Source organism: Struthio camelus, chromosome W (assembly GCF_040807025.1).
Source record: "Struthio camelus isolate bStrCam1 chromosome W, bStrCam1.hap1, whole genome shotgun sequence".
Classification (NCBI taxonomy): Eukaryota; Metazoa; Chordata; class Aves; order Struthioniformes; family Struthionidae; genus Struthio; species Struthio camelus.
This window is the reverse complement of record NC_090981.1, coordinates 47002684-47015727: the sequence shown is the minus strand read 5'-3', so window position 1 is coordinate 47015727 and position 13044 is coordinate 47002684. Positions and strand designations below refer to the sequence as shown.

The 13044-nt window shown below is 37.5% G+C and overlaps 1 protein-coding gene across 5 annotated transcripts in view; it reads left to right on the top strand.

The window, feature by feature from the left end:
* The window catches only part of LOC104146871 (kinesin-like protein KIF2A), a 58645-nt gene extending 47524 nt beyond the window's left edge, over nucleotides 1–11121 (top strand). For 2 of the 5 annotated variants that reach the window (XM_068926246.1, XM_068926243.1), the window contains exons 17-21: nucleotides 1816–1929; nucleotides 3049–3199; nucleotides 4969–5070; nucleotides 7348–7483; nucleotides 9338–11121. In XM_068926246.1, the coding sequence (XP_068782347.1) occupies nucleotides 1816–1929; nucleotides 3049–3199; nucleotides 4969–5070; nucleotides 7348–7483; nucleotides 9338–9423 (589 nt within the window). In that variant the 3' untranslated portion in view covers nucleotides 9424–11121. The remainder of the gene's footprint in view (nucleotides 1–1815; nucleotides 1930–3048; nucleotides 3200–4968; nucleotides 5071–7347; nucleotides 7484–9337) is intronic. The other 3 variants (XM_068926245.1, XM_068926244.1, XM_068926241.1) reach the window with 2 other exon arrangements.
* The last annotated feature ends 1923 nt before the right edge of the window (nucleotides 11122–13044 follow it).

Sequence of the window (13044 nt, the reverse complement as noted above, 5' to 3'; positions counted from 1 at the left end):
TATTTAATTTAATTTGCCAGTTTTTACAACCATTACAACAGAATCAGTAGAAACTCCTTTTAAGCCATTTTCCACAGATGGATACAGTGTGGAAGGCAAGGAGTGTGCAAAACGCCCTTAGTAGTTTTGCCGCTGCTGTAGAGACATCACCTCTTGGATTAGAGGTGGTTGGTATTCATGATGATTCCCTGGAGCACCTGCCGAGATAGCAGTAGTTGATATTCATGATGATTTCCTGGAGTGTCTGCTGAGATACCTGTCTGTAATGTGCTTTCTCACCCCCTTGGAATTGCATGGGGTTGCCAACCTGTTCTATATATAACACGTATATTTATCAAGTATATATGTCTACCGAGTATAACATGAAGTATATTTATATACCAAGGACTAGCAAACTGTAATTGCTGTGGCCAAAATTGTATACTTCCTAGGTTCACGCAAATGCCTGAGACACCTAAGTAAGGAGTCAGTTAATCAAACAGTGACTTTTTAATCAGCGTAGAGAAATTAGCACCTCCAGAGATTGATTGATTTGATCAGCTCTGAGATTTGTTCTGCTCTCTGGAAGTGTTGACCTCTCTCCAGTGATTGTAAAAGGAGCCTTCCCCAGCTGGAATTCTCCTTAGTCTAATATCTGCTGGGATGGGGTGGTCAGGTCCCCTATGTGCCTGCAGACAGAACTGCCTGGAGTTTTCCAGCAAGACCCAGAGGTTTCCACCCCTCTTGGCTGAAAAGAACAAAGGAGGAAAACAAGCATCTTAGCCATTAGAAATCCTGATTTTGCCAGAAAATGCTACCATCTAGTGGGCTGCTATTGGTTTTTCTTGCCTGAGAGAAATTACAGTAAGGGCTGAACTGTGTCTGCGCCTGCTTGCCTGGGGACCTCTGGCTAGACACTAATTGGGCAAACGGGACCGATAGGCTTACTAGCAGGCTTCCTCTTGGAAGGTGGATGTGTTTGTGTCTGGATCAAGGGAGCCAATAGCAAATCTATCCAACTGAGATTGGTCTGTGTGACTTCCATCCTTATGAGTATGGGACATCTAGGTCCATGCAGTAACATAAAGAAGGAAATTCCGCATTTGTCAGGAGGGTTGGCTCTTTCTACCTCTTATACAACAAGTGCTGCAAAAGTGAATCCAGAAAAAGACACTCATTAAATTTACAAAGGGACTATAGGTCTAATGCCAAAGATGGGTTTCAGACATGTAGGTGTTACTGGTGCCCACTTGCAAAAAAATTAAAAATGCCTATTTCCAGTATACTATACAGTTATGTTGAAACTGTTTCTTTCCCTTAGTGTTAGCTTTGTATGTTGTTACATAGTAGATGCCTATCACTGTGTTTTGTTTAGTATTTTAACTTTTTCTAGTAATACATCATTTTCATAATAAAATGAGTTTTGTAGGTGCTGAGCACTGGTCTGTGTGCAATGTAAGATATTGGGCCGTATATAATTTAAAGTATTACATCTGTAATGGTTTATGTTTTGAAGGAACAATTTAGTAGAATATTAAATATAGACCAAATTTTATTAACTACCCAAAATGAAATCTGGAATTACTCCTCTGAAAACTTTTCTAATATAGTTTCCTGCAGATAAGCAGCAGTGGTTTTGTTAAATTTTGTTAGTGATCTGTAACTCTAAATTTGCAGGTTTAAATATGCTGACACTCCCTTACTTATGTTTCAATTTAACAATAATTTGTTTTTTTGTTATGCTATTAAAGACAAATACTAAACAAAGAGTTGTCATTTTAACTGTCTTTACGAGAACATTTTCTTTTAATTTGCTGCTGTATTTTGCTGCTGCAGAGTAAAGGAATTCGGAATTAGTCCTTCGGACATTCCCTTCTCACAGGGTAGTGGCAGTCGCTCTGATCTCTCTCCTTCCTATGAGTATGACGACTTTTCTCCTTCAATCACCAGGTCTACTTCATTCTATACATGGAATCTTTATTTTTATGTTTGGCTATGTAATTTTACAGACCAACCTTTCATTAGTCCCCTTGCCTTGAGTCACACATACTTTGTTTTTATTTTGTTTGGCAGGTGATGGTTCTGCATGATCTGCAATCATCTTCCCATTTTTTTTGTTCATCCTCCTTAAACATCCATTCTTTTTATCCAGGCTCGCTATTTTCCTTCATACATTAAAAAAATGGTGATGTCACCTTTGTACATTTAGTGGACCAAATCTGTGACAAGTCTGTTGAATATGTCTTTTTTGCTACCTAATTAAAAATAAAGGGAATTTTAATACATACATACTTTTGAAACTTTTCATCATTCCAGAGATGAACGAAATACAGTTTCCATATTGGTAAAAACCTGCTACTTAAAAAATTTTTTTCCCTTTAAATATGAAGAATTTGTTTTAATGCTTGCTATAAATTCAAACTTTGATATGTCTGTTCCATAAACTTGCTTTTAAATGAACTTTTTTTTTCTGAATCATATTATCAGTCTTTCAGACTCTTACAGAGTGAAAATAGTTTAACATTTTAATAAGATATTTGCAACTGTGAGATTATTTTAATTAAAAGATGTATTCATTCTCTAGGGTACTTGATTGAAAATTACTATTTTCTTCAGAATTCCTAGGTGATTTGCTTATGACAGCTAGCAGGGTACTGATTTTTTTTTTTCTTTAAAGCAAAATTATGTGGACAGAAAAAGAAAGATGGCCAGGTTTAGGGTGCTGAGTATAGGAACTTGTCCTTAAAATTTTCAGATATTGTTCACTTATTAAAGAGTTGTTAACATTGAGGGTTTGGGGATTTTTCCCTTCTTAATTGTTAATAACTAATAAGATTTCAAGCAAAAATTGCCTTTTGCTTTAATCCACCTGTAACAGTTGAAATTCAATGGACCATGCTTTTTAGGAGTGCTTTTGACATAGAAAGTACATTAAATTTGTGAAGCTGACATCATCATCCTTATTAAATGAAGTAAATTGCATATAAACCCAAAGAGCTTTATTTTTTTCATTGTGACTGTTTTGTGCAGGATGTTACTAATTTAAAATGAAATGTTTTCTGCTTATAGAGTGAAGGAACTGACGGTTGATCCTAGTGCTGCAGGAGATATCCGCCCAATTATACACCACGCTCCAAATCAGATCGATGACTTAGAGACACAGTGGGGTGTAGGAAGCTCTCCTCAGAGGGATGATCTCAAACTACTTTGTGAACAAAATGTGAGTGGTTTACAGCATTACGTATGAAGAGGTGGTGATAAATACAATGGTAGACCCAAGCCAGAGTGATGCGTATTTATAGACCATTAGCAATATCATTAAGGCCATTAGCAATATCGTTAAGTAAATATAGCATGACCCTTCACTGTTTCATGTTATGGTATTATGTTTATTCCCATACAAAAAAAAAATTTCTTGGAGGGTGAGAGGAGAATGTTTTCTCTCTCTCTCTCTCCCCCTCTCTCTCTCTCCCCCTCTCTCTCTCTCCCCCTCTCTCTCTCTCCCCCTCTCTCTCTCTCCCCCTCTCTCTCTCTCCCCCTCTCTCTCTCTCCCCCTCTCTCTCTCTCCCCCTCTCTCTCTCCCCCTTCTCTGCTGACTAAGACCGTTAATATCTATGCAGTGTGTGTTCTAGGCGCTAATATTGTTTTGTTTACATTTTTCCAGTATAGCTTCATCTCTTATTAGGTAGTATAGAAGTATCCTGGGAAGCCTCTCCTTTTTATTTAACACACAAGTGTTTTTGAACATTATTTTCCATGCATATAGCACCCATTTCAAGTGAATTTGCCTTTCCCTGCATTTAGAAATCTGGCTACAGATTCTTCTTTTCCCACATCCTGATTTTCATGGAAGTGAAACCCCAGTGCACTGGCTGGGAAAGAGCCAGTGTTCCCAGTATGTCTTCCTGGTCTGGATGAGTGGGGAACTGGGACTGAGAGGCATCCTCTGAAGGACGTTTTTCCTGCACTGCTGATTGCTGATTCTAATTCCTTTAACATTCAACAATAATTAAAACCCAGTTTGTGGAAATGCTGATCAAAGATAAAAAAAGAAAAATTCTTACTATACTAACTTATTTTTCTCAAAATTCTCTGCTTTCTGAAGTACCTCTCCATGGCGTTTGCTGTGTTTCTCGTTTTAGTATCTAGTCCTTCTTCTAGGGCACTATCTTATAAGAATATACTATGTGATCCTCAGAGCTTCCCACTGAACAGTCCTTCCACCTAGATATCCTTCCATATCATACTTTTTCCTTGTTCATGTGGAATTCGATTAAGCTCTGTAATATATTTTTAAAAAATTCAAAGGCATGGTGTAAGGAACCATGCTGTCTTGCTAAAACATTAATTCCAGCATACTGTCTGCTTCCCCCTTTGATTGTTAACTATTCATGTCTAAAGTCCTATGTGTTGTCCCAGTATGTAAAACCATGTTGTACGTTTTTTTCACATATTAACTGCTACATATTTTTTTCCATTTTTTTTGTTTTTACCTTCATGTTTATTCCACTTCTTTTCCAAAGGACAAATTGAATTTTGATTTCCTGAAACGTATTGAATGCAATTTCTGTTCTCTTTTTTTTAAAAAAAAATTATGCTATGCACAACAAAAGGGTCCTGACATAGAACAAGAGTTTTCGGTAGGTGCTAAAGCCTACGAGAAACTGCTGTTCTCTCCTTGTGACTTCCTTCTTCCACTATTTTAACTTGTTTTCTTTATGTAGAATATTCAGTTTTTCAGTATTCACCAGGATGACTGACAGGAAAATTTTCCTGTGAATTAAACTTTGTTAACATTTTGATCTTATTCCCCTCTCCCCTAATTTCTGAAGATTTTCATGTCGGAAATACAAACTTCTAAGTCTGTTTTTGACAAATTCTGTCTTTCACATATTTCTTTTCATGTTCTGTGATGGGATGGAACATGTTCAATATATTTCCTTTAGCCAAAGTTCTTTCCAGTGTAACAAGCTTAACTATTGCTTTTAGGAAGAGGAAGTTTCTCCACAGTTGTTTACTTTCCATGAAGCGGTGTCACAAATGGTAGAAATGGAAGAGCAAGTTGTCGAAGACCACAGGGCTGTCTTTCAGGTAAAAGACGGAGTTCTGCATTGTCTGCGTTGTAATCCAGGAATTCAGGTTTCCCCAAGAAAGAGACATACTCTTAAGATACAGGATAACATCTGGTAATTCTGCTGCAGTCAGAGATTTCTAAGCTCATCGTAGCAAACAAGCAGAAACCAGTTTAGAGCCATAACCACCACTCTTTGTCCTAGTGGTGAAAGAGAAGCATATTTTTTGTCATCCCAGAAATTTACTAAAATTTTCCTTTTCGTCTCACAAACTTTCTAACTAGATTGTATTCATAATAAGAAAAGTTCCTATTTTTTCTTTTACTACTGAGATATTTTCTGTTTTAGTCCTTTACCAGCGTTAGTGGCTGTGTTTTGTAGTTGCAGGGAGCTTTCTCAGATTGGTCTTGAATTTTCAATTTCACTATCTAATCTATGACAGTGTTCCTATGCCAAAGCGGGCAATTAGCAGTACTGTTTCCATCCACACCATTTCTGTTGACAGTATGCTCATCTCCCTCTGAGAGACTGTCTTTCCCTGGAAGACACAAAAGTATTTCTAACTGCCTGTTTGCTTGCTTTGTAGAAACGTAAGTCAAGATTTCCTCTTGCTACTAGTCAGGGTCTTGAGAAGGACTACTGACAACACAGTGCAATGCTGGTTAGCACCTTGAATCCCTTCACATTCACAGAATAAGTTCTAATAGAAATAAGTATGAATTAGTAGCCTTCAGAAGGAAATGCAAGTTGCTTCTATTTGTAACCTTAGAGTCTTCAGGCAGGCTGTCCATTTGGCATGTCTGCTGCAAGAGAACAGCAGAACATTAAACCTGTAGGGAATACACACATCTCCTCAATTAAGGCATCTAACTCAGTTGAACATGGATGTGTTTTTATGTAATACAGTAGGGTGCTAAATAGCACATTTTAGAACAGATGTAGAGCTTTAGTTATTATAAAACACTAGCTCTGAGGTAGAATGTGCAACAGTGTAAAAGTCATATGCCATATGCTGTAGCTGTGTCCTAAAGCTTACAACCTCTGGAGAGACAAGCTGCATGAGTTTGATGTTACTGCCTGTCTGTGTCCATCTGGCCTTCTGCTGGAGATTGCAGGTCCTCACAGCAATCAGCAGCAGGAAATGTGCCCAAGGCTCAGCTCCCTTTGTTCAAAGCGTAGCTTGTTTATTCTGTGGGTGAAGGTGGGCTGCACCAATACACAGTCTATGAGCTGTAGCAGGCAGAAGTTCTTATCATGACAAAAATGTCTTGAAAGAGGTTAATAATGCTCTAGAGATGCTTGTCTTTCCTTGATTTTTAGATGTATATGTTTACATTAAATGAGATGAATCCTATGCCAATGTGAACTCCACCTGTCCTGAGAGACAAAAAACATACATGGGGTTTGGACTATGCTTTTAATATTACTTCGGTTACTGAGCACAGAGGGAAGGACTTAATTTTAGTATTTCAGGCCTAACACGCACAGAACTCTGTCAGCTGCTTTCTCTTTCTAAATCAAGGCATATCTAACAGTATCTGTTCTCCTGATCATAGCTTTGCATCAGTCTGTAAGCTTTAAGCTCCCACTTATGTTTTTATTTGCTGCAAGACTTTTTTTTTTTTCTTTTTCTTAGCTGGGGTTAACCAGTGGCTTTTTCTTGTTTTTATTTTTTGGTAACATTCAGAGTGCAAAGGTGCCCAAGAAAGAGCTGGTTTAGCTAATCTTTACAGTATTCTGCTTGTGTGGGGAGTTAGAAGAGAGGGCTTAAAATAGGTCTTCTTTTATACAGCTTCTCTCAAAGCTAGTTTTGAGTATAAACAGAATAACCTTGGCTGCTGTGCTGTAGTAGTGAGCCTGTGATCATCGTCAGTGGCAACCAGTCCATACTCAAAACTGAAACCTAACTTCAGAGTTTAGTACCTGCCTAACGGGACATAACAGTGACATAATGTTCTGTTCCCTGGGTTTCTTAGTCTTGCATTCAGTATTCTAAATGTTACCTAATGTTCTAAATTTGAAGAGAAGTGGGATAGCTGGGGTTAACCTGTGGCTGATACAGCCATTGGAATTAAGAAACTATGTGGAAAACAAAGGAGTATGCTGAATACTTGTAGGTAGAAAGCATACTAGTTTGCTGAGTTAGGAACAAGGATTTGTTTTAGGATTGGAATCTCTTATAGTGTAGTGAGTAGACAGTAAAAGCAAAGTCATCTTGAAAAGAGGAGTAATTCTGTTTGTTTTGAAATTTATACCTTTGTAAATGTATTTAGTTGTTTTTTTAACTTTTGTCTAGGAATCTATTAGATGGCTGGAAGATGAAAAAGCTCTTCTTGAGATGACAGAAGAAGTAGACTATGATGTGGATTCTTACGCTACCCAACTTGAAGCAATTCTAGAGCAAAAAATTGATATTCTGACTGAACTTCGAGGTAGACTGATTTTAATCACTTTTGTATGCATTATTAGCAAAAGAGTATGGTTATATTTTCCCCTATGCTGCCCTGTAACGTCCTGGAAGGAGCAGTTGCTCTGCTGCCTAAGAGCAAGTTCACATGTTTGTTCAGTTCATCCTAGTTTAAAGAAAAAGCCTCTGCTTTACCTCCAGGAAGTACAAACTTGATCCTGCAGCTTTCTTTTTCTTTTGCTTTGTTAAAAAACAATAAAGGATGGAAAAAGAAAAGCCAAAAGGATTGTAGAAAAAAAAAAAGGGAGGAAGGAAAAAAAAGAAAAAGTAAAGCAACAAGGAACAGGTAGTAGCAAGTCCGAGTTCCTGCTGTGTGGCGCTCCGTAACGCGCCCGGGAACCTCTTGTCATTTTTCAGTCTGTGTGTTTAGAGTTGTATCGAGCTCTTAATAGAGAAAGGTTATTAGCATACCTTTTTCCTCATCAGCCTTCCTGCCTGCATTTTGTCAGCCTCTCTTTGGTAAAAAAAAAACAAAACACAAATAATTTTTAGTGCCCAAAGTTAACTCTTTAGGATGTCTTCTAAAGTCAGTTTGTCAGCTTAGTACCCCATTAAGATGAATGGGGGTATATGGAGTCTTCCTTTTTGATTTTATATTCCGTATCTCCTTGGACTCCAGCACGTATGCTATATTGATAAAAATTGAAAGGGTTGTGAGTTTAGATTTGTGTGTTTTTGTTTTTGTTGGAGCCAAGTTAGAAAGCACCTTAAAAGATAAAATCCTATATTATACTCAGTTGGAGTATCTGCTGTAGATTACAAGAATACTTCAAGCAAATTGGATGTGGCTTGCTTAACCTGTAAGTGTATACTGGCCACCATATACTGTAGCAAAGAACTGGAGGTACTTTCTTTTGCTTTTTATGAACTAGATGATGGATTCCACTTCACAATAAGACAATTTGAGAAACCAGCAGTGACAAAACACCGGTTTGACTGCCTGATTTTTAAAAGTTATTAGATACTGCTTTTGAAAAAAGGTACTGGAGGCAAAGGCTGTTTAGGAGAACCTTGCTTCTTTACAGTTGGTGTGATGCATACACAGCTTTACAGGAGAGAAGAACTATTAAGTCGAAGATTCTTTTGCCCAGCAACATTTGTGTTCTGTACATGGCACATAATGATCGCTGAGTATTTCAGCTTCTATTTGTGTCGTTTTGGGACTGATTCCTTTACGGTTTCATTTTTGTTTCATTCTTGGGCCTATTACAGGGGAATAGGAAGGAGAGGAATAGAAATATGAAAGAATGCCATGCTTCCTTCCTCAGGTTTCTCTTTGTGTTAGGAATAGTACATTTATCTATTTATAGTGAATAGCTTCAAAAATTGCATCATGATTGCTTTTCTACATTCATGGTAAAATATGGGAGAAGAGAATTTACTCTGCTGGGTTTTAGAACGTATAGAAGTGACTGACTGTACACCTAATTTTTACACAATTTTGGATGCCTTTAAGGGTGGTTTTGGAAGCTGCTGGGAAGGAGGAGGAAGTATGCTGTGTACTCTGTAAGTTAGAAGCAGAATGTAAGTGTGAACAAGTACATGCTGGGAATGCAACTGTGCAGTTTCTAAATCTATCCTGCCTAGAGACAGGAGAAGCATCTAGGAAGGGACTAAGTTGCTAAGCAACTTGTTTGCATGGTGAGTATTGAATTTAAGCTTATCTCAGTCCTCTTGTAGGTTTGTAGCCTCAGCTTTTTTTTGTGGAGGAGTGTTCTTTGTTGTGCATTAGGGCAGGGATGTGGAGCATCAATGCTTAGTTGCAAGATCTGTGTTGAGCACAAGCACATCAGTACTCATTCTCTCTTTTTCATTAAAGATAAAGTGAAATCTTTCCGGGCAGCTCTACAAGAGGAGGAACAGGCCAGTAAACAGATCAATCCGAAAAGACCGCGTGCCCTTTGAAACGGGCCCTTGCTGCTAAAGGAATCCACGAACCTGTACTGCTGTAGCACACATTTGTTGCAAAACCCAGTGGCCCTAAGAACTCAACTACTTGAAAGCGTAAAAACTTTAGAAATGTCTGTGGAAATGTCCTGTTTCTTATTCACCTGAATGACATTTTCAGTTTTGTGTGAAATGCTCCTATGATGTCTACAAAATGCTTCTAGACCAGACAGCACAACCATGCAGGGTTCAGATCTGTGAAGCACTTTGTTTAAAATATTTCATTTATTCAAATTGTGAATTTTATGTTTTGGAAATATTTGCCATGTTTTTAATAATGAAGTAAAACTGTGGCCATTACAAATGTCACAGTATTTCCTTTTAACTGTGTTCAGTTTTGTTACAAAGACCAGCTGTGCAGTTTTAAATTGTGTTTGCATGCATGCACACCTCACTAGTGGTTGTACATAACTTCTCTTCTACAGACAGCTGTGCTCACCTCTTCCCATTCTGTGCCTTGATGAAGGCTACTTAACCCTAAACATCCTCTTTCTGAAGCACAGCCTTAATAAACAACATTCCTTACTTGTCAATGTAAATTACTTTTACTGTGTGTACATTTTTAATGTGTTTTGAGACTTTTTTTTTTTGGTGGCTAGTTCATTTCACAGGATGTGCCATATCATTAGAACAGGAACCGCAAGAGCTGTTAGAGTGGACAAACAGCTGGACATTCCATCCTCCTTGTAAAAATCTGGAATCTAGATTTATTTGAATACCATAAAGAGTGGCTATATAATTCTAACATTTTCTCTGTAAAAAAACAAAAAACAAAAAAACAGAAATATAAATTAGTTGATGTATAATAAAGGGTAATGTTTAAGTATTGAGGAGAGTTGTATCTTAGGATAATGCAGATATACAGTATGTGGTATAGTGTGATAATGCTGTCAGAATAAAGGTGCAGTCTGACCTCTACATATGGATAGGATAACTGTCGAAGTTCCGGGATCCAGCTGAAGAAATACATAGTACCCTTTTACATACTGTTAAAATTTGGCTTTTGATGCATGACAAACTTACATGTACATTAACTGTAGCTTGCAGGTAGCTGAGTAGTTCTGTTGCTTTAAAGAAAGTAGCTAATACCTATTTTACCCTTTGTACAGTGCCAGCAGCTGAAAAGTGGGGTGAAACTGCATCATTTGAGGATTTGCACAATACCTCTATCTAGTGCTAATAGAAAGCCCATAAGTACCTGAATTCTCACAAACGGCGCCATGTGTTATCGGCACTTTTTAGGTGGTGGCACTCAAGTTATTTTTGCAAATTAATATCCAAAAAAAGATTGACCTTTCCTGTAAGAACTTCTTGTCAAGTGAAGTATTGTAGACCTCTCTAGGAGTTCTCCCTGTTTCCAGAAGTTTATATCAGCAGTCTTTCCCTTGCAACTGTTTAAAAAATCACTCTTGGAATACAAGCCGGTTTGTGCCAGGGCTGGAGGGAAATATAGGGAAGGCAATGAAAAGAGAGTTAAATGAGCCAGGAATTCTCGTACTGTTTAATGTTTGTATCTCCCATAGGAAGGTAGGCTATGGGAAGCTTTTGTCGCATCATGGTTTAAAAAAAAAAAATCCTCCTATATGTAAACATGAAACCTGAAACAACAATGTAGATTTTACACAATGTGTTTAATAAATTAAGCTATTAAATGAATTACAGATGAGAATTTACTTCTATGCAAGTTATATTTTGCTTTGGGAAGGTTTTTACTTTATAAACATGTCTGAGTTGTTATGTTTTGAAAAATATTTCAGAGGCCTCTGATTTCAGAATGATTATTTGCTTTTGGAAATGACCATTCTGTGCAAGCTCGTAATATAGGAATAAGTTCCCTGAAGCATTTTCCTGACCTTAGTTTTAGAGCAGCTTTTGACGAAACATCACTGATCCTTCTGAGCATTTGTTTAAGAATGCAACTGAAGTTGCGTTGCAGTTAAAAAGAGGGGAAAAAAAGTGAAATGGAAGGCAGTTGCTTTTGTTAGTAGGTGATAGTACAGGTTAACTAAAAAAGCCAAGGCTTTTTTTTTTTTTTTTTTTGGAAGTTGCTATAAAGGAATCTGACTTTCTAAAGTCTCCAAAGGTTGAGACATCCAAAATGAGACATAATCAGTTCCCTGCTATTCCTCCATGCAAGCCCACAGCCACAAACAGACTGTGGTTTATAGCAGCTACCAAAGAGGAGAGGCAGAAGAGAGGCAGTCAGAGTTTGGCAGCTTTTTACTAATCGCCAGAAATAACCTATGTAGTCCTACCAGGTAGCAGATATAAGATAAAATTGCACGTGTCTAGCAGGGGGGGATGTTAAAACAGCCTTTGTTATACGCGCATGCTGTAAAGATCAGATCTACACCAATACTGAAGCAGTGAGAATTTAGATACAAAACTAATGGCTTTTTACGGCACTTCAAGTCCTGCAGTCCATTGCTATGACAGACTGGAATTACTTGAATTGAACTCCGAGAGCATATTTTGTTTCCTGTCCTGTAAAATGAAAGCATTTGAAGAGCGTGACACAGATCTCTACCATGCCTTCCTTCTATATTGGTCTTGGCATATTTCTGTGCCTATTTACCATCACTCATAAATTTATTCTGTATGCAGGGAAGCAGCACTAGAATCATGAAATTATAGATTAAATGAGTAATTCAGTTTTCCAAGCCACTATTTCAGGAGGTCTCCAAATTCAAGTAGATGTTCCTAAATCAATGACTGAAGTATGAATGTTTCCTTGCATCACTAGTTAGATTTGAATAAAATGAACTTAATTTTGGATAAATTTTTTTGCTAATTTCATGCCTCTTCTCCATTTGCTGTTGTGTTTATGGAAGGACATATGCCGTATATAAAACAAATGAGTCATGTTAGTCAATAGAGTCATGCCTTCACCCCTGCCTCATGCTACAGTGTTAGTCTTTTCCTGATTCGTTAAGACGGAACATAATGGGTTTTTTTTGACGGCTGTTATATGGAGTTAATGCAGTCTTCCTTGGGTAAACTTTGCCATATCCTTAGTAAGAAATATGTAATCCAAACTATATTAAGGTACCTCAGGGAGTGTTTCTATCAAATGCAGAAATGCACTGCTTTGGGGCTCACTAAAAGCTTTGGTCTAGGCTAAAACTCCCCTTTGTCCTGAATGGTAAAGTAGTTTTCTTAATTATCAATTCAAGCTGCCTTTTTTTTTTTTAAATTTTTGACAAGAAAACTTTGGTCCATGCCTATGAGTGCTGTTCAGCTGGTACTTTACTGCTGTTTCTTACAGTGATTTAATGGCAGTAAGGAATAAAGGAGTTGGACAGTGGTAGCTCCTGATAAGCTCAGTAATATTTTTGTAACCGATACCAAGCCCAGAAGATAAATGCCCTTGTTTCTGAAAAACATATACTGAGATTTCTGTAAGATAAGCAGGTTACTAAACAGGCTTGGATTGCTGGTAGCTACCAAAGGACAAAGGGAAAAGACAAGCATTTCAGATGAAAATAAAATGTTTAAATATACTTGAAAAAATCAAAATGGCTAAAAATCTGGTTTAGGCAACAAAAACAGAATTCAGAGTTGTACTGTGAATACTGCAAA